The sequence below is a fragment of the Psittacula echo genome (assembly GCF_963264785.1).
Source record: "Psittacula echo genome assembly, chromosome: 13".
Lineage (NCBI taxonomy): Eukaryota > Metazoa > Chordata > Aves > Psittaciformes > Psittacidae > Psittacula > Psittacula echo.
Genome location: NC_137749.1, coordinates 1,558,543 through 1,575,648, shown reverse-complemented (window position 1 = coordinate 1,575,648; position 17,106 = coordinate 1,558,543). Strand labels below are relative to the sequence as shown.

The window sequence follows — 17,106 nt, the reverse complement described above, 5'->3', positions numbered from 1 at the left end:
TGGGGATGCAGGGATGGGGATGCAGGGATGGGGATGCAGGGATGGGGATGCAGGGATGGGGTTGCAGCGATGGGGTTGCAGGGTTGAGGATGCTGAGCCAGGATGGGGATGCAGGGTTGGGGATGCAGGGATGGGGATGCATCCCCTACCAGGATGGGGTAGGGATGGGGACACGGGGACACTGATCCTGACAGCACAGGGACAATCCTGGGTGATTTCTCCTCCCTTGGGTGGGTCCCCCAGGACCAGGCACAAGGAAAGGATCAGGTTGGTGGCTCAAGGGGTGACCAACACAGCAGGGGTAGGTGGGATCTGGGAGCAAATCTGAGCCCTACAACCCCCAGGTACCAGCAAGGCAGAGGGACCCTTGGTGGCCACTTTTTCTTCACTCTCCCCATCCCTCCCAGCCGGAGTCACAGCCAGGCAGGGACAGCCCTGGTCAACACCTCCCTGTGAGGCTGAGAGCCTGTGAGCACCGCTTGCTCATGGGGACGAGCAGCGCACGGAGCCACCGATGAGCAGTGACAGCACCGGAGGTGTCCCCTCGCCCCGCTGCAGGCGACCGCAGCGCAGGAACACGTTACACCACGACCCCCCCCATCCCCATCCCGTCCTCCCCCCGGCATTTCCGCCCGGCACCTCCACCCTTTCCGCTCCCACACCGCGGCACGAGGCCGAGCCCCACGCTGGGTCCCCAGGGCCGTGGTCCCCAAGCCCTGGGTCTGGTCCCTGCACGGGGGGATGTGGGTTTCGCTTCTGCTCCCTGGGGCTGCTGCTGGGCGAGGAGGATGGAGAAGTGGGATTCCAGCAGGGATGTGGGCAGGATGGGGGCTGTTCCCACCAGGAATAGACCGTCAAGTCTTGGTAACGCTTTAATGGGGTCAGCCTCAGGGGCTGGGCTCACCCTGGGGACAGCAGCTCCCCGCCACGCTGGTCCATGTTAAAACAAACCCAAGGGGATGGGGATCCCCTGCCCATGGCTCCACGCGTGTGGCAGCCCCAGGATGGGTACCACAGTGCAGACGCAGCTCAGGATGCTCTGGGATGCAGGACCCGGTCCCGCAGCTCAGGATGCTCTGGGATGCAGGACCCTCTCCCGCAGCTCAGGAAGCTCTGGGATGCAGGACCCTCTCCCGCAGCTCAGGATGCTCTAGGATGCAGGACCCGGTCCCGCAGCTCAGGATGCTCTGGGATGCAGGACCCGCTCCCGCAGCTCAGGATGCTCTAGGATGCAGGACCCGGTCCCGCAGCTCAGGATGCTCTGGGATGCAGGACCCGCTCCCGCAGCTCAGGATGCTCTGGGATGCAGGACCCGCTCCCGCAGCTCAGGCGTGCTCGGGCAGGAAGCTGCTCAGAGTCAGGTTGTCCCCATCGGCCTCCAGGCCCCCATCGAGCAGCATCTTCGGGGGCCGGACCAGGGCGGGCCGGGGGCCGTTGGTGGCTCCGTCGCCATCGGGCATCAGCGAGGGGATGCAGAGCATCTCGGTGTGGCTGAGCCGGCGCCGCGCCGTGCGCGCCCGGCGCCACAGCAGCGCCCCCAGCACCGCCGTGCACACCATGAAGGTGGCGGCCACCAGCGCCAGCAGCAGGATGCTCAGCAGGCACTTGCCCATCACCCCGCTGGGGTCCCAGGGCACCGGCTCCGCGGTCCCCCATGGCTGCGAGTCCCAATGGGTCGGCACAGGGCGGGCTCCGGCTCCCTTGTACCCGGTGGTGGTGGCACCGAGGGCTGGGGGTGTCGCTGAGCGTGGCCCCGTGGAGGAGCTGCTGTTTGTGCCGATGAGCACCGTCCCCTCCTCACTGGGTGACACGAGGCGGATGGGGATGGTGGTGATGCCCTTCTCGGGTGCTGCCTGTGTGCCCGGCTCTGCTGGCAGCAGCGTGTCAGGCTCCGGGGTTTCGGTCTCGTCCAAGGGATCGGCTGTGATTGGCATCACCAGTGCCCGGTGCAGGCTGGCGTTGGTGCTGGGTGCTGCCGGTGGTGAAGAGCTCAGCAATGGGTCGGGTTTGAGGGCATCGGTCTCATCCAGGGGATCGGCTGTGGTTGGCTCTGCTGGTGCCTGGTTCAGGCTGGCGTCGGTGCTGGGTGCTGCGGAGCTCAGCAATGGCTCAGGCTCAGGGGAATCGCTCTCATCCCAGGGATTGGCTGTGGTTGGCATCACCAGTGCCTGGTGCAGGCTGGCGTTGGTGCTGGGTGCTGCTGGTGATGGTGCAGAGCTCATAAGCAGGTTGGGCTCAAGGGAATCGGTCTCGTTGCTGCTGGGCATCACGGTGGCACCGCGGCCATGTCCCGCTGCGGGGGCACTGAGCTGCTTCCCGACATCGTCCCTCTTCCCACGGGAGAGCAGCGGGACCTCATCCCGAGCCCCCCAGACCCATTGCACACCCTGGTGCTGCGGTGCAGCCCCGCATGCCCGCAGGGTGCTCAGCACCAGCAGCACCAGCACGGCCCAGCCCTGCGCCATGGGACCTGCGGGGAAGAGATGGGGAGGTGAAACCGGGTCCTGCTCCGGCGGGAGGATGCTGAGCAGGATTCGGGCTGGAAATGGCCTCAAGGAGGGATTGCCCCTGAGCAAAGCATCCTCCTCCCCTCCTGGAGAGGGGACCGTGGGTCTGGGGGGGCCGGATGAACCCCAGCCTCTTCCTGCTCCTCCGGCAGGGCTCAGCCCTGGCCCCTTGCTTGCTAAGAAAGCCTTGAGAAGGAAGTTGAGCGTCTGGAAATGGGAAACGAGCCGCGATGGAGGCGCCTGCTGCGGGGTGGGCAGTTGCAGGATGACGCCCGTGCAGAAACGAAACCACAGGGGGGTCACACAGGTTTCGGGGTGCTCCATTGTCCCCTTCCACTGGCCGGGCTGCTGCTGGGCACTGAGGATGAGGCCACCACGAACCTGTGCATCTGCACCGGGGTCGGAGGAGAGGCAAAGCCACCCCAAACCCAACCCCCCCCTTACATCCATCAGTCACCAATACCCCCCCTGACAGCAACATCCCTGCGGACCTGCACCAACCGCATCCAAACACGGATCAACGTTCCCCTGGCACGGAGCATCCCTGTTAGGCTCCCGCATCCCAAAACAACCCCCCCCCCCCCCGCAAACCCCACTGACCAGCAGTGCACGGAGCGCGGCACCCCTGGGACCCACACGTACCCCAAGGGGCACCCTGAGCCCCTCTGCACCCACAGCATCCTCAACCCAGCACCTCCCCATTGGCACTCACCTCTGCCGGGGGCTGCGGTGGGACCCGGAGCTGCGGCTGCAGCGGGAATCAGGAGCACGGGAGCGGGTCCAGCCCCAGGCTGGGCGATGCCGAGAGCCGAGGGGCACCGCGGGCACCTCCGCCTGTGCAGGGAGGGGAAGGGGAGGGAAGGGGAGGCAGCACGGAAGAGCTGCTGTGGTTTCAGAGCCCTGCGTGGGGAGGACGTCACTCGGGAGCGGGGCCACAAGGACCAGGCCATGTGCAGGGTCCAAGGCGCTCTCTCAGCCCCCAAGGGCTGGGGAGGGCGGTGGGGATGGGGGTGCACCCCAAAAGGGATGTTTCACCCCTTCCTTGTGTCTCAGTGCCCAGTGGCAGCTCCCCGCATGGCTCAGCCCCGCTGGTGGCTTTGGTTGAGCTGGGTGCCAAAAGAAGTGATGCAAACCTGGTGCCAAGGGCTGGCAGCCACCCTGGGCACAGTCATGGTGGGGGACAGGTCGTGGTGCACCAAGAGGTGACAAGGAGGGACCCCAACACTGGGAAACGGCCTTCACATGACGAGGAGGAGGAGGCTGAGGACCTGGCTCAAGTCCTTTGTGCCGGGGTCCTCCTCCGAGCACCAGGGCGATGCTGAGGAGCTCTCAGGGGCTGCAGGGACCCGGCTGTGGTTGTGGCTGCATCATGGCCCTGTTGTGCTGCACCGGGTGGAACACCCGCCCTGACCGCAGGCACCGGGGCTGCAGGAAGGATGCTGCAAGAGCACATCCGCTGCTGCGGGGCCATAAACAACACACGGCCCCCGCCCCCCCCGGCAGGACCATGGGCTGGGGTCACCCCATCCCTGCGGGAAAGGCCCTGGCCAAGGGGGTGGAAGGGGATGGAACACACATGGAAAACGGGAATAAGGTCTGTGGGAGCGGCTGTGATGGGGCAGAGGGGGTGAGCAGCCCTGGGATGGGTGCAGGGTGTGCACGGGTGGCCAGGAACATCTCATCCACAGCATCCCCGTCCCATCCCTGGGCAGCTGTGAAACCCTGGGTGAAAGAAGCACTGCAGCCCCAGGGTAAGGCTCAAGCCTGGATGGGGATCGAGGGATTCCATCCCCAGCTGGGGCTGGCGTTGCTGCTGCAGCACTTCCTGTGCCCTTGAAGCAGGTTTCAGATGGGGAAGAGCAGAAGGCCCCCCCCAGCCCATGCTGGTCCTTCCACACATCACATCACCCCAGCCTTGGCCAAGACCCCCCCAGCACATCCATGCCATCAAGTCCATGTCCAGCCAACCTCTCGGGTTCACTCACATGGAAAGCACCAGCAAATCCTGGTGTGACCACAGGGATGGGCCCTGGATCCCCTGGGACACAGCGGATGAGCAGTGGGGTCCCAGAGCACAGTCCCTGCTCAGCCACAACCCCACGCCGCCAGGTTTCTATCGCTGCGGTTAAGGGTAGCAACATCATGGGTATGGTTAAACCTACAGTGCAGTGGGTGCAGGACGCAGGGAAGCAAAGAAACAGCAAAGCAGAGGCAGTTTATAACCAATGACCTTTATCTTTTGAAAATGGAAGCAAAGATTTGGACAGATACTATGGCCGCTCTATAAGAGCGCATCTTTCAGGACTTCGCTGGTTCTCTTCTGGGATATCACGGCTACAAAAAGCTTCAGGCACTGACTCCGGTTGAGCCTGGGTAGGCATCAGGTCCATGAAATAAAACACAAGCTTAGCAACTAAATCCTCTGCCCTCCTCGGACCATCCCCCTCGCACCGGCCTCCTGGGGCACTTCAGCCAGTGGCTCCAAACACTCACTTCCCTCCAATTCAAACCCCCAGAGCATCCCGAGGCGCACAGGCCTGGAGAGACAGGTACCCACGGACACAGAGCTCAGCATCGGGGGAGCATCACGGTTGGGTTTGGTTTCCAAAGAAAGAACTGAAATAAAACTTAAAAGACACATCACCTCAGCCATTTACTGCAATACAAAACCAGCACCAAACAGGCAAGTAACCCAGAGCAACTGGATTGGGAATCCAGCATCAGTGGTCATGGATACTCCTCTCCTGCGCTCACCACTTACAACACAAAACCCACGTGGATGAAGCTTCCATGCAAGCAGAACACATCCTCACCTCCTCACATCCCCCTGCAGCTACGTCACTTGGCCATCCCCACGGTGTGGTTTCACCTCACACATGCACAGACATCCCTCCAGAACACAGAATCCTCAACCTGCAAGTTCTGAACATGCAAACATTGGGGAAAATGGGGAATGGGAAGATTTCTAGCTACTCTAATGGAAAATGAGAATCAAAGCCATCACTTCAGCCTGGAGGAAGGGACACGTTCCTCCCGCCGAGTGGCAGCCACCAGGGATGCTGCTCTGCTGTGGTGGTTCCAAGCACACTCCGTGCATGCAGGTCTGGGATGCAGGGAGCTGTTTCAGCGATCAACCCCTGGCCAGGACAGGCACTGAGGTTCCTCAGCCAACAGCTCTCAGGCATCCCATAGTCTTTGTCCACTTTGGGTTGCCAGCACTGCCCCAGCACTGTGGGGCCGGCAGCACCCATCCAGCCCAGTGTGGCTTCCGGAGTGCATGGATCCACTCACAGCGCAGGGACCTGTCCCTGACCCAGGCAGCCCCTTGCAGCCAAAATCCCTCTTAAGCAGAGCTTGAGGCCTCCAAGAAACCCCACGAGGAGCTCACGAGCCCGGTGTGCTCATGGGGTGTCTTCCCAAGGATCCCAGAAGACCATGGGAGAAAGCAGCTCTCCAGCTGGGATCAAAACCACCCTCCCCAGTCCCTGCTGCTCCACTGACCTGGGAGTGAAGCGCCTGGAGCTGGAGGATGCTCATCTGGTCTGGGAGCAAATGGTTTCATAGAATCACTGATGGGTTGGAAAGGACCTTAAAGCTCCTCCAGCTCCAACCCCTGCCACGGGCAGGGAACCCTTCCACTGGAGCAGGATGCTCCAAGCCCCTGTGTCCAACCTGGCCTTGAGCACTGCCAGGGATGGATCTTCAGCACGGTGAGGGGCTGAGGCAGGCAGGAATGATGGAGAGGAAGAAAAAGATTCATAAACAAAATAATAGATGCATTTTGTTTCTGGAGACCCGTTGTGATAAAGTCACTTGGCTTCTGCTAATGCTGCTTCGGAAGCAGAGCCTCAGTTTCTAACATCAGCACTGAGTGAAGGGCCAGGGAATTGCAAGCTCGTGGCATTCAAAAGCTTCTTAAAGCCAATGAGTGTTGGCGGTGCAGAAACAAGTATTTACAGCAACACGTGGCTGGAACAGACACCACGGAGAACCTGGAGGCCCCCACGGCTCACCTGAAGCTCTGCTCCATGGATAAAGGTAAAAACATCTCCTGCATGAAAGGAACTTCTGCCTCAAAGTAAAAACCTGCCCCTTCTGCACATGGCTGGAGGAATCCCAAACACGGGGATGTTTCAAAAGGGCAACGTGATGCTAGTTTATAAGTTGAGTAAAAGAAGAGGTGTTTTGGGGGGGGGAATCACCTCATTCAGACTGGCTTTTGATGTAAGCAGTCAGGCAGTGGTGATGGGGACACGGCAGGGAGGCAGCTCCTGTGGGGTCTCAGCAGCAGCCTTGGCCACACTGCATAGGAAACCCATCTGATTGTTCAAAACCTAAGGTTTATACAAAAGAGCTTCAGTTTTGTTCTCTGAACAGTAGAAACACGCAGCGCACACACACACACACACACACGCAAGCACAGAGGCCGTGCTGTCCCTGGGAATTGAAAACACAAATACTGCAAAGTGGCAAATCAGAAAAATAAAAAGCAACTTTTTTTTTCCTCTTTTTTTTTCTTTTTTGGCAACTTTAAAAACTGGTTAAGAACAATGTGGCATTGGTCCCTACAGCTAGAAAAAGATCTCTGGGCACAACATCGAGAGTCAGGATGGATTTGTCGTCAAGAACTCAGCACATCTGGGAGGGAAAAAATAAAACCCTGTCAAAGTAGCACTTATCCTTGTGGACTTGGTTGACACAGTCACAAAATTCATTAAAACATCAGGAAAAAACAAAAGATCTTTCACTAAAAAGCTTGGCTTGAAATCATCGCTCTCGTTGACGTGAATTGAGGAGAACAGGAAAGCTCGTACTGGAATGCTGCAGGCTGCTGCTTGCTCAACTGGGAACTGGAATGTGCCTGGGCTGGCGCCCCGCTCAGTCCGCGATCTTTGCCATCTGCTGCTCCAGCTTGGAAATGCGCTCGTCCTGGTTGGTGATCGTGTCTTTGATGGATTTCAGCTCTTTCAAAATCTCATCCAATTTGGCTTCGTTTTGCTGGAAGACAAGACAAGATGTGTGGTTGTGACGAGGGCGGCTGGGATGGGCTCTTGCAGAGGGGAGTCCCAAAGCAAGGGGCTTCTCTGAACTGGCAACCTTCAAGGACATACTGGGCCCAGATCTGCTCTCTAACAACCTTTAAGGACCTGCTTGACTGATGGAGGTCACTTCCACATCTCTGTGTATTATTATACCCGTGTTACCTGCAGCACCCACCTACAGACTTGTGCAGCTCCTGGACCTGCCTGGTCTGAGGTTCACTGGTCCCACTGCCTGTGCTGGGTCTTACACACAAGAAGAGGTGCACAGAAGCTCTCCCAGGCAGGTGGCTGGAACAAGAAGCTAAGCCTTCCCTTGTGCCACAGTCCCCAGTCATCTTCCACAGCTACACCCTGCCTGGAGCACCACAACTCAAGCACCACCTGAACTCCAGGTTACCCTTCTGGCACCCAAATCCCAGGGTACTTGATGCCTGAGCTTTGTTATGACTGTTTCTGAGGATGCAGCACCCTGGTATTCATGTTTCACGTCCTGAAAAGCTTGTGGACTTTACTTACAGTGTTTGAGGCATCAGCTGCTTTCTTTGGAGCATTTATGAGATCACTTTTCTTGTTTGCGGCAGGCTTGTTGTCCAGTATGTTCTTCTTGACCACCTTTAGATCCCTGTTCTTGCCTGGAATGTACCCATGCTTCAAGGAGATGAGGAGGGGATCGGCATTCTTCCCCTCAAACCACTCCTCTGCTTCCAGAGCTGCCTCCGGACCGGCTGTATCAGGGTACAGGTCATCCTGGAAGAGGTCCGACTGCAAGCCAGAAGAGATGAATTGGTCAAGTGCTTTGGGGCTGGAAGGCACGAGCTGGCTTCAAACACATAACCGGGAGGCAGTGCTCACCTTTCGAGGAACCGTCATGATGATGGGCTCACATTTCCTCTCGTGAAGCTTGAAGAACCTTTCAAACCAGAAAAGAAGGCATGACTTAGATGTGACAACAGCCAATGCCTCGGTTGTGCCACTCACATGCAACAGTGTAAAGGGAGACAGAGGAGATCAGAAATGAGCAACCCTAAGGAGTCACAGTGCTAGGACTTGCAGGGTCCTGCAAGGGTTGGAGAAAACCACCCATGACTGGCATTGGTGACTTCAGAGGGTCCCACTCTGGCCAGGAGGGATGTCAGCACCAGTGATTTACAGGTATGCACTAGTCAGCCTTCTGCTCACTGCTTGCAGCCCTGCTTTGGGCCAGTGCCACAAACTCCAACATCCTCAGCCTGGCCACCAGGCACTGCTGCTGCAATATTCACCTATTTCAGGCAAGTGCAGACTCTGCTCCTTTCTCAGGGGCTCCTACTCGCATTAATAATCAAAGGAGCATCAAAAGGCTCCAGAGGCAACATCCAGTATGTTCCCTGGCTTGCACTATCTGGATGCAGAAGCAGGAATTCCCATTTCTGAATGGCTGAACTTGTGATGGAGTGCCTTGCTAAGATATCACCCCTCAGCCCAACAGGCTCTCTCCTTACCTGGCAATTTCACACTTGTTCACATCAAGGCCCCTCTTTGGCATGAACCCCATGCCCCTCTGCGGCTCTTTGCTGCTGAAGGTGTTGAGGTAGTGAACATAGGGGGATTCATCCGTGATCTCAAAGTAGCGAATGCTGCTGTCACCCTGCAAGAAACAGAAGAGGGATCACTGCAGAGGCCAGAACAGCCAGTGCTGCCCAGGCCCACAGCCCGCTCCCTGCCAGGCCAGGCAGCCACCACTCTCATCCAACAGCCTTTCCTTCCAGGAACACTAACACAGATCAAGGCACAGTTTACAGCTCTATTTATTCAGGCTAAAACTTCCATTGCTTACCAGCAGAATATCACAGAATCCCAGGCTATGGGATTCTGACATGGGCATGCACACCTTCCACTAGAGTAGCTTGCTCCAAGCCCCTGTGTCCAACCTGGCCTTGAACACTGCCAGGGATGGGGCAGCCACAGCTTCTCTGGGCACCCTGTGCCACCGCCTCAGCACCCTCACAGGGAAGAGCTTCTGCCTAAGAGCTCATCTCAGTCTCCCCTCTGGCAGGTTAAAGCCATTCTTCCTTGGCCTGTTCCTACAGGGCCTTGTCCAAAGTCCCTCTCCAGGTTTCCTGTAGCCCCTTTTATGTAGTGGAAGACCACTGTAAGGTCTCACCTGAGCCTTTTATTCTTCAGGCTGAACAAGCTCAAAATATGTCTCCTCTCAGGCTACTCAGAGCAATTCCTACCAGACAGTGCACTGCTGTGTTCTGCCATCCACGGGCATCAGAACTACCATAAAGGTGGGTCCACATCAACAAGAGATGTTTTGCTGACAGTATCTGACTTGTTGCATTAAGAGCAGCTCTGCCTAAGTAAATCCATCTCAAAGAAACATCCAGTTACAGACCAGCCCTTCACAGGCTCTCTGATGGTTCTGCACAGTGAGGATCAGACTGATTTCAGAGCAGCCCGATACATCTGCAGCCCTGACCATTGCTGTACTACCCATTTTTTGGTTCTAGCTTGGGGAACATCTCACAGGCATCAGTCATTAACAGGAGTTTCCCTCTAAAGATACCAAGTGATGCCAAAAGCTTCTTTTTACCTTGCCACACAAGTAAATGATGTTGGTATCTGGATCGTAGAACGGCAGCAGGACCCCATTGCTGGTGTCCATCTCATGAAGGGCTATTGGCTCCTCCATGTTTTTCTGGAAACAAAAAATGCCAGAGATGTTACTGAAGAACGGAAAAGCTGATGTTAACACAGGATCATAGAATCACAGCACCACAGAATGGTAACAGTTCTTTGTAGCTTGTGAACACGCAGCGGTGTCTTCTCCATGCTGAAGGATCTGTGTGTTACATGTGCTGTAAAAGCTCACAAAAACCCAAAGGACATTTTAATCACAAAATGCAATAAAAACAGGCCCCAAGGAAATTCACAAAGTGAAGGACAAGATATGACATAGTCATGTCAGCGAGTGCCTTGTGCCAGACAGGATTGTGGCTGCCTTGCTCTGCACATGTAACACAGAGAATGAAGCAACCTTCACACAGCCACTCTGCTCTCACACCTCCTCAGGCACCTCAAACACATAGCTTCAGTGCTGCTCTTGGTGAGGCAGTGACTGCTACATGAGAACTCATTTCCTTTACCGAGTGAACATCCAGCCTAATACCTTCTGGCACAGGAAGAAGGAGCAGGCAATGGATGGAAGAGGGAATATGCTCAAATATATTAACTATGAATTTAGTGAGTGACTGCAGGCCTGGGCTAGTAACTAAACAGACATTACAACAGCAAAGGGTAACGGGACAGGAACCTACTGGATTCCAAAGGGCAAGCTGCCGTTCACTCATGCGGCTGAAGCCAGTTGTGAAGATGTTTCCATCAGCAAGGAAAATGGCTCGCATAGGCCGGGCTCCCTCATGGGTTTTCTCCTTCTCCTGGAAGAGATTGACAGGTTATGAACATTATGTTCATTTACAGCAGCGAACAGAAAAGCCCGTCCAGGGGTGGCTTTTCTCCTAGCTGCATGGATTCACCGGCAGCACACACTGCTCCTCTGTGCAGGATGCCAGCTACATGGAGCAACATCCAGCTATCTTTGCCTGATGCTGGAGAGAAGAAACCAATTACTAAGCCACGCAAGAAGTGGTCACTCCTGGCTTGTTTCAGCTTTGCCTATCAGACTCTTGCAAGGTGGAAGGCAGACCTCTTTGCAAGCTACAACACATATGCAGGCTGCTAAATCGCTGCTTTGCGTATGTAACTTTGGAACTGTAATTATACAAAAGGATTAGAAGTGGAATTACACTCCTGTAGGTTTTAAAACTGAGCCCTAAAATCCTTGTTCAAACACTAATCCCAGTAAACCCGGACAAATCCTTTGACCATTGCTAGCCCTTCCGTAGTTTTGTCCTCGCTTTGACTAAACATGGTGTATAGATACCAAGCAAGAAGGTTCTTTCTCTATATGCTCCTGCTAACTCTCTGCTGGAGTGAAACCCAGCTGCACCTTACCAATTCTCATGCAAACTTACAGCGACAATTTCTTGTTTCCTGGGGTCAATAACTCGAACTTTTTTGTCTTTGGAAGCTGTACAGATGAGGCTGCCGTTGCGATTCCAGCTCACATTGTAAATCATATCCACATGCATGTCATCCAAGTTTATGAGGGCTTCACCCGTTCCCACGTTCCAGATGATGATTGCATTATCACAACCTAAAATAGAAAGCAACAACTAAAGTCACAATACTGGTGTATACAGATAAAAAAGCCAGCAGCGGGGAACAAGGAATAAAGCTGCTGCAGCTCCAAGCCTCAGATGCTATCTTAAACACACTCCATCCACTTTCATGTGCACCGAACTCCAGGCAGCACACCCTCACTCAAATACAGGCTCAGAGCAGGGACCAAGAAGCCAGAGAAGGCACCAAACTCCTCCCCTGAAAGTGTCAATCGCCTTCTCAGACAAAGGCAGTTTATGCAGAAGAGTTTGGGCACTGCTCCCACAGATGGCCACCACCTCAACCAATGTACTGCCCGCATGCACAGGGCAGGCAGGAGAGGTCCCTGGCAGAGAAGAAGCTGAAGGGGACAGCAGGAGATGCTGGCGGAGCTGAGGGAGGTCTGTGAAAGCCTGCCCTGGACACTGCTACTGCAGGAGCTTTGTGTAGGAGCTCTTGGGTCTTGGCTCAACTGCAGGATGACAAAGCAGGAGATGCCCAGAGCAAAGAGGGGATGTTCTTACAACTCTGTAGGTGAGGATACTGGCTGGCAACCAGTCACTGCCTTCTCAGGACAGAGAGATTCATCTTAGAAAGAGTCAAAGTGGCACAGATGTAAAACAGGCAAGTGACAGCAGGAGAAAGAGCAGAACAAAGGGGAAAAACAATGTCAGGCAGCAAAACCGAGGTCAGCAGCTTCACAAGGACTGCAAACATCAGGAGGGTGGTTTTGTTCAAGAAGATGAAGAATAAAGCCTAAGACTGAGATGACAGCAAAATAAAGAGCAGGTCTGGAGGATCAGGTAAGGGAAGGAAAGCTCAATGTGTGGACTGAGCAATTCCTCCTAATGCTCCAGAGAGGTGAAAACATATAACAGGGCAAATGGTAACAATCCTCCTGACCTCCCAAAGGGCATGAAAGCCATCCAGAACCTGTCTGTTGTCACCAGGAGAACCCTGGAGAGTGCAAAGACCAGACAGCCTCCCTTCTCTGTTTCTTGGGAGCAATCCTGGACACACATACCATGCTGCTTGTGAGTCTGAGCAAGCTACTTCAGAAAAATCACCTCCTTTTGTATGTTCTCACACTGAATTTCATTGCATTAACTGCTACAAGGTCTGCAACTCCGAGCATTTCTGGGGAAACCAGATCAAAACCAAACTGGTGCCTCAAAAAGCATTTCTATCAACAGGAATCACATAGCTCATCTGACAGCCCAGCTGAAAGGACTGGCTTCCTTATTGAGTGCCAACCTAAAGGTCACGCTATGAAAGCCTCGGATCATGCTAATGGCTAATGACTTCTCCATTTTATTTCCATAATGACATGACTGTTTCTCAGTGGTCCTTGCACAGACCATATCCATCAAGGAGACAATTTGGGAAATGCTGCAAATGAAAGCTTGTGGAAGGAATTCTGGGATACCTTGCAGGGATCAGTGAAAAGGAGGAACAGTTGGGCCTTTTATAGAAGCATGTGAAAACAGGGGTGAGGAGGGTGCAGATGTGAACACTTATCAGCGGATGAAACGTGCAGATCAAGTGAAGTCTGGAACAATTTTAACACTGCAATTCATGCCTCCAGACAATTTCCTGGTTCTTATCCCTGTGAACTGAAGCTAATATAACTGAAGCCAAGATAAGGAGGGGGCTGTGAGCCACGTGTCCCAGTGTTCCAGGCACTGCCGTTAGACTCTTGTGATTCACCATCCCTAAGCAACTTGGAGAGAAGGAAAAGGAGTCAAGAAGCTCTTCCCCAAAATACCCAGTGTGCAAGGAAAGCGTGAGGGATGAGATGAGATGAGATGCTTGTGGACCCCATCAGACACCGTACCTGCGCTGAGCAGCACGTTGCGTGCCGTTGGGTGCCAAGCCACAATGCCAACTCGCTTGGAATGACCTTCTAACACCACCACTGGCTCTGTCAGGGACAGGGTGAGCCCGTTCTCGGGAATCTGCCACACCTGGAAAGGAAAGGAAAGCTGGTTAGCCAAGGGCCAACCCCTCTGAAGAGTGCTGTACTCATTTGCTTCCTGTGCCCTGCACCAGGCCGCGGCAGGAGTCCGAGTTGTCACTTCTCCATACGGACAGGAAGAGAGAACTGGGGAGGGAATCGTTCCCAGCCACCAATGAAGCTTCAGCTCATCTATATACAACATCCTTCTTATGCCAGCACATAACCACTGGCTACTTACCCCGCAAACACCCCTTATCCCTGTGTCCAGAGATCCGTCCATCTCAGATACCACCTGACAGGGATTCAAACTGATTTGCCTTGCAGCAGCTCAAACTCCATCTGAACAAGCTGCTGTCTTATCAAATCGTGCTTGTCCCTTGGGGGATAACAGTGCAGCTACACTGCTGCCTTCTTATTTATTAGTTTCCTTCTGTCTAGAGCCTCCTTTCAGGCGTCATTTAACTGGGGAAGAGCACTTTGGTTCTGGCAAAGGTTAAAGCAGCCCAGGTTAGCATTGGAGAAACTACCTTTGACTGTAGCAAAGTGCCTGCTCGCTTCCTGCCGACGCAGTTACACAACCCTTGTGTTGCAAACCTCTCCAGGAAAGTGCCATCAGGAGGAGGAACAGACCCCCAAGGATTGCAGGCCACTGGAATTCCAGCTGTGGAGTCAGAGCAGGTTTATGCCCTGAGGGAGGTGGCTTCTGCAACTGGCCAGCACCAGGGATGGGAGAGACAAAACCCATCACCCCTCACCCCAGGGCAGGATCAGCGTGACCAGAACTATTCCTGCAATTCAGCACTGGACAATCATCTTTGAACTGAATTTGACCTGCATGTAGTGCATTAAAGAACTGAACAGAGAACCCACCAGTGAGCAGTTATAGCTACCTATAGGTAGGTGGCAGCATCAGAGCACGTTTGCTTCGCCTTCTATTGTTTGCTTTATCTGCAGAGAACAGGGCTGCCAGACCCTGCCCACGATGCCCAGCCAAGCTGTCAGAGCCGGCAGATGTGAGCAGAGTGGATTTCGGAAGCGAAGCAGACAGACATACATGAGGGTGACATGGATTTCTGTGCTAATCCCGGTTCCTTCCTTCTCACAGGAGCGGCTGCTGCTTAAATAAAACCCATCAAGATGCAAAAATTCCCAGCACGTACCAGCTCCCCTCTGAATAACCCTAAAACGATTGCATTTCTTACCAGTGCAGCTCTCAGCATCCCAGGAGGAATGACAGCGACAGGCACACAACCTCAGCAGAGAATTCCTCTGCAAGGGTACAATTCCCTCTTTCTCTTCCTGCCTGATGAACAGTGCTCGCAAGATGACACAAACCAAGGCTTTTACCAGCAATCAGGCTTTAACAACTGGGTTGCAGACTGGAGCTGTTCAGCCTGGAGCAGCAGGATGTCATCCTGCTCGCTTGGAATTCAATAGCAGCCTTACCAGTGACTGCAGGCATAGCAGGCTGAGGACTGGGCTGAAACACAACCTGCCTTGGGAACTGCAACAAATCATTTCACCTGCCTGTTACACGACAAAATGGGGCTGCAAAGCTGTCAGTTCTTACAGAGGCAGCTTTCTTCTTGCCAGTCAGGAAATAACAACCTGACAGCAGCAACAGTTTAAAACGTGTCTGCTAACAGAACTTTAATGTCAGTCTGCTAAAACTGCTACCCACACTTGATGCTGTAACTGTATGCAGATCTCTCAGATAAACCACCTCCAAACCTCAGTACTGTAAGCACTGATGCAATGCTGCAGAACACAGATATCACAGAATCAGAGACTGGTTTGGGCTGAAGGGACCTTAAAGCTCCTCCAGCTCCAACCCCTGCCACGGGCAGGGACCCCTTCCACTGGAGCAGCTTGCTCCAAGCCCCTGTGTCCAACCTGGCCTTGAACACTGCCAGGGATGGGGCAGCCACAGCTTCTCTGGGCACCCTGTGCCAGCGCCTCAGCACCCTCACAGGGAAGAGCTTCTGCCTAAGGGCTCAGCTCAGTCTCCCCTCTGGCAGGTTCAAGCCATTCCCCTTGGCCTGTCCCTACAGGCCCTTGTCCAAAGCCCCTCTCCAGGTATTACCTAAACCAGTAAGAAAGTTGGAAAGAGAACATGAGACCTCAGAGATGCCAACAGAAAAGGCAACACAGGAGAGGCAGGGCTCTGATCTGAGGTACAGGAAGTGCCCAGCAGAGCATTAGGTGACAAGAGAGCAGGGGTAGAAGATGTTCCATATGAGCAGCTCTGGTCTGATACCTCTACCTGGCAGGCAGATGCTGGGGGAGAGCTGACATGGGGACAGCATACAGAAAAAACATCAAACCCATTTCTCCATTAGATGAAAAGGCCACAACAGCCAAGACTGACCCACGCAGGCTGACGTTACACTGCGGATTAAGCAAGGAGCCAGACATCTGGTTACTCCAGAGTCTTGAGGAGCTCTTAAAAATAGCAAGCCTTGATGAACAGAGCTTTCTCTTCCCCCGAGAGCAATGGTGTGATCAAGTGGCCTGCCCCAACTCAACCTTGCTGTCTTTGTTGGGGGAGCTTTCAAAACTGAATTTACTCACAAAAAGACCCAGGAGTGGCATTCTTGGCCCACATGTGACCTGCACACAAGTCACACAGGGTCAGAGCAGCTTCTATACCTGCAGCTGCAGCCAACCTTCCTCCCAGCCAAGGGGCAGCCAGAGCAAAGGGACCAGAGATCCCCATTTCTGTTTTGCACTGTCACAGCTGGGAATGATGCTGGGATCCTTCTGTGCAAGTGGAGCTTCATAGCAAAGCAACTCGTGTGCCAGAAAGCTCCAGGGCCAAGTTTAAAAGGTGAGCCAGTGAGTGCAGCAGTTGGATAGGAGGCAAATTACCAAAGCAAAGGATGTTTTAAAAGCCCCTGGAGGACACACAGATATTCTTCTTTAAGGGAAAGCCCTTGTAGTTCACAGCAGCTGCAGGCCCGTGTAATCCTCTGCAGATTACACCAACTATTGACCTAATAATCCTGCCTGGTATTGCAAAAAAACCCCAAAAGCCAGGAGTGTGAAAGGTCAGGGAAGGCTCCCAAGTGGCCTGGCCCACTCATTCCTGCACAGGGTGGGGGCGTCCTTCAGCGTGGGTTCAGAGGGCAAATTGAGGAGCGTTCCCTTTGGATGCAGAACCTGGCCTGCGATGGTGAGAACACAGGATGAATACACAAAGGAAACCTTAAAACACTGCAAGATGAATGGGACATCAGCAGCAGTTGGGTTTTGGGGGTTTGTTGTTTTGTTAATGTGGTTGGTCTGTTTGTGATGGAGGAAGTGAAGTCACGCCACGGTGCTGTGCAGAGGTTGGGGCTCAGAGGAAGAGCGGCAGGGAAAGGTCTTGCACAAACAGCATGTGAGAGAGAAAACACAG

The 17,106-nt window shown here is 54.3% G+C and overlaps 2 protein-coding genes across 2 annotated transcripts in view; both read right to left on the bottom strand.

Moving 5' to 3' along the window:
- Window positions 1-886: 886 nt before the first annotated feature.
- SELPLG (selectin P ligand) lies at window positions 887-3,348 on the bottom strand. Its single transcript, XM_080628404.1, has 2 exons — window positions 3,220-3,348; window positions 887-2,470 (listed from the first exon to the last, which is right to left on the bottom strand). The coding sequence occupies exon 2, from the start codon at window positions 2,463-2,465 to the stop codon at window positions 1,326-1,328; it is 1,140 nt and encodes a 379-aa protein (XP_080484530.1). The 5' UTR covers window positions 2,466-2,470; window positions 3,220-3,348; the 3' UTR covers window positions 887-1,325.
- Window positions 3,349-4,718: 1,370 nt separating this feature from the next.
- CORO1C (coronin 1C) overlaps window positions 4,719-17,106 on the bottom strand; it is a 43,662-nt gene continuing 31,274 nt past the window's right edge. Inside the window, exons 4-11 of the mRNA XM_080629006.1 lie at window positions 13,587-13,716; window positions 11,566-11,747; window positions 10,849-10,968; window positions 10,125-10,229; window positions 9,031-9,176; window positions 8,402-8,459; window positions 8,066-8,311; window positions 4,719-7,505 (exon numbers count right to left, since the gene is read on the bottom strand). Of these exons, the coding sequence (XP_080485132.1) occupies window positions 7,386-7,505; window positions 8,066-8,311; window positions 8,402-8,459; window positions 9,031-9,176; window positions 10,125-10,229; window positions 10,849-10,968; window positions 11,566-11,747; window positions 13,587-13,716 (1,107 nt within the window). The 3' untranslated portion in view covers window positions 4,719-7,385. The remainder of the gene's footprint in view (window positions 7,506-8,065; window positions 8,312-8,401; window positions 8,460-9,030; window positions 9,177-10,124; window positions 10,230-10,848; window positions 10,969-11,565; window positions 11,748-13,586; window positions 13,717-17,106) is intronic.

What these genes read in the sequence shown, in the direction of transcription:
- SELPLG (XM_080628404.1), bottom strand. Translation starts at nt 2,465, where the DNA reads ATGGCGCAGGGCTGGGCCGTGCTGGTGCTGCTGGTGCTGAGCACCCTG.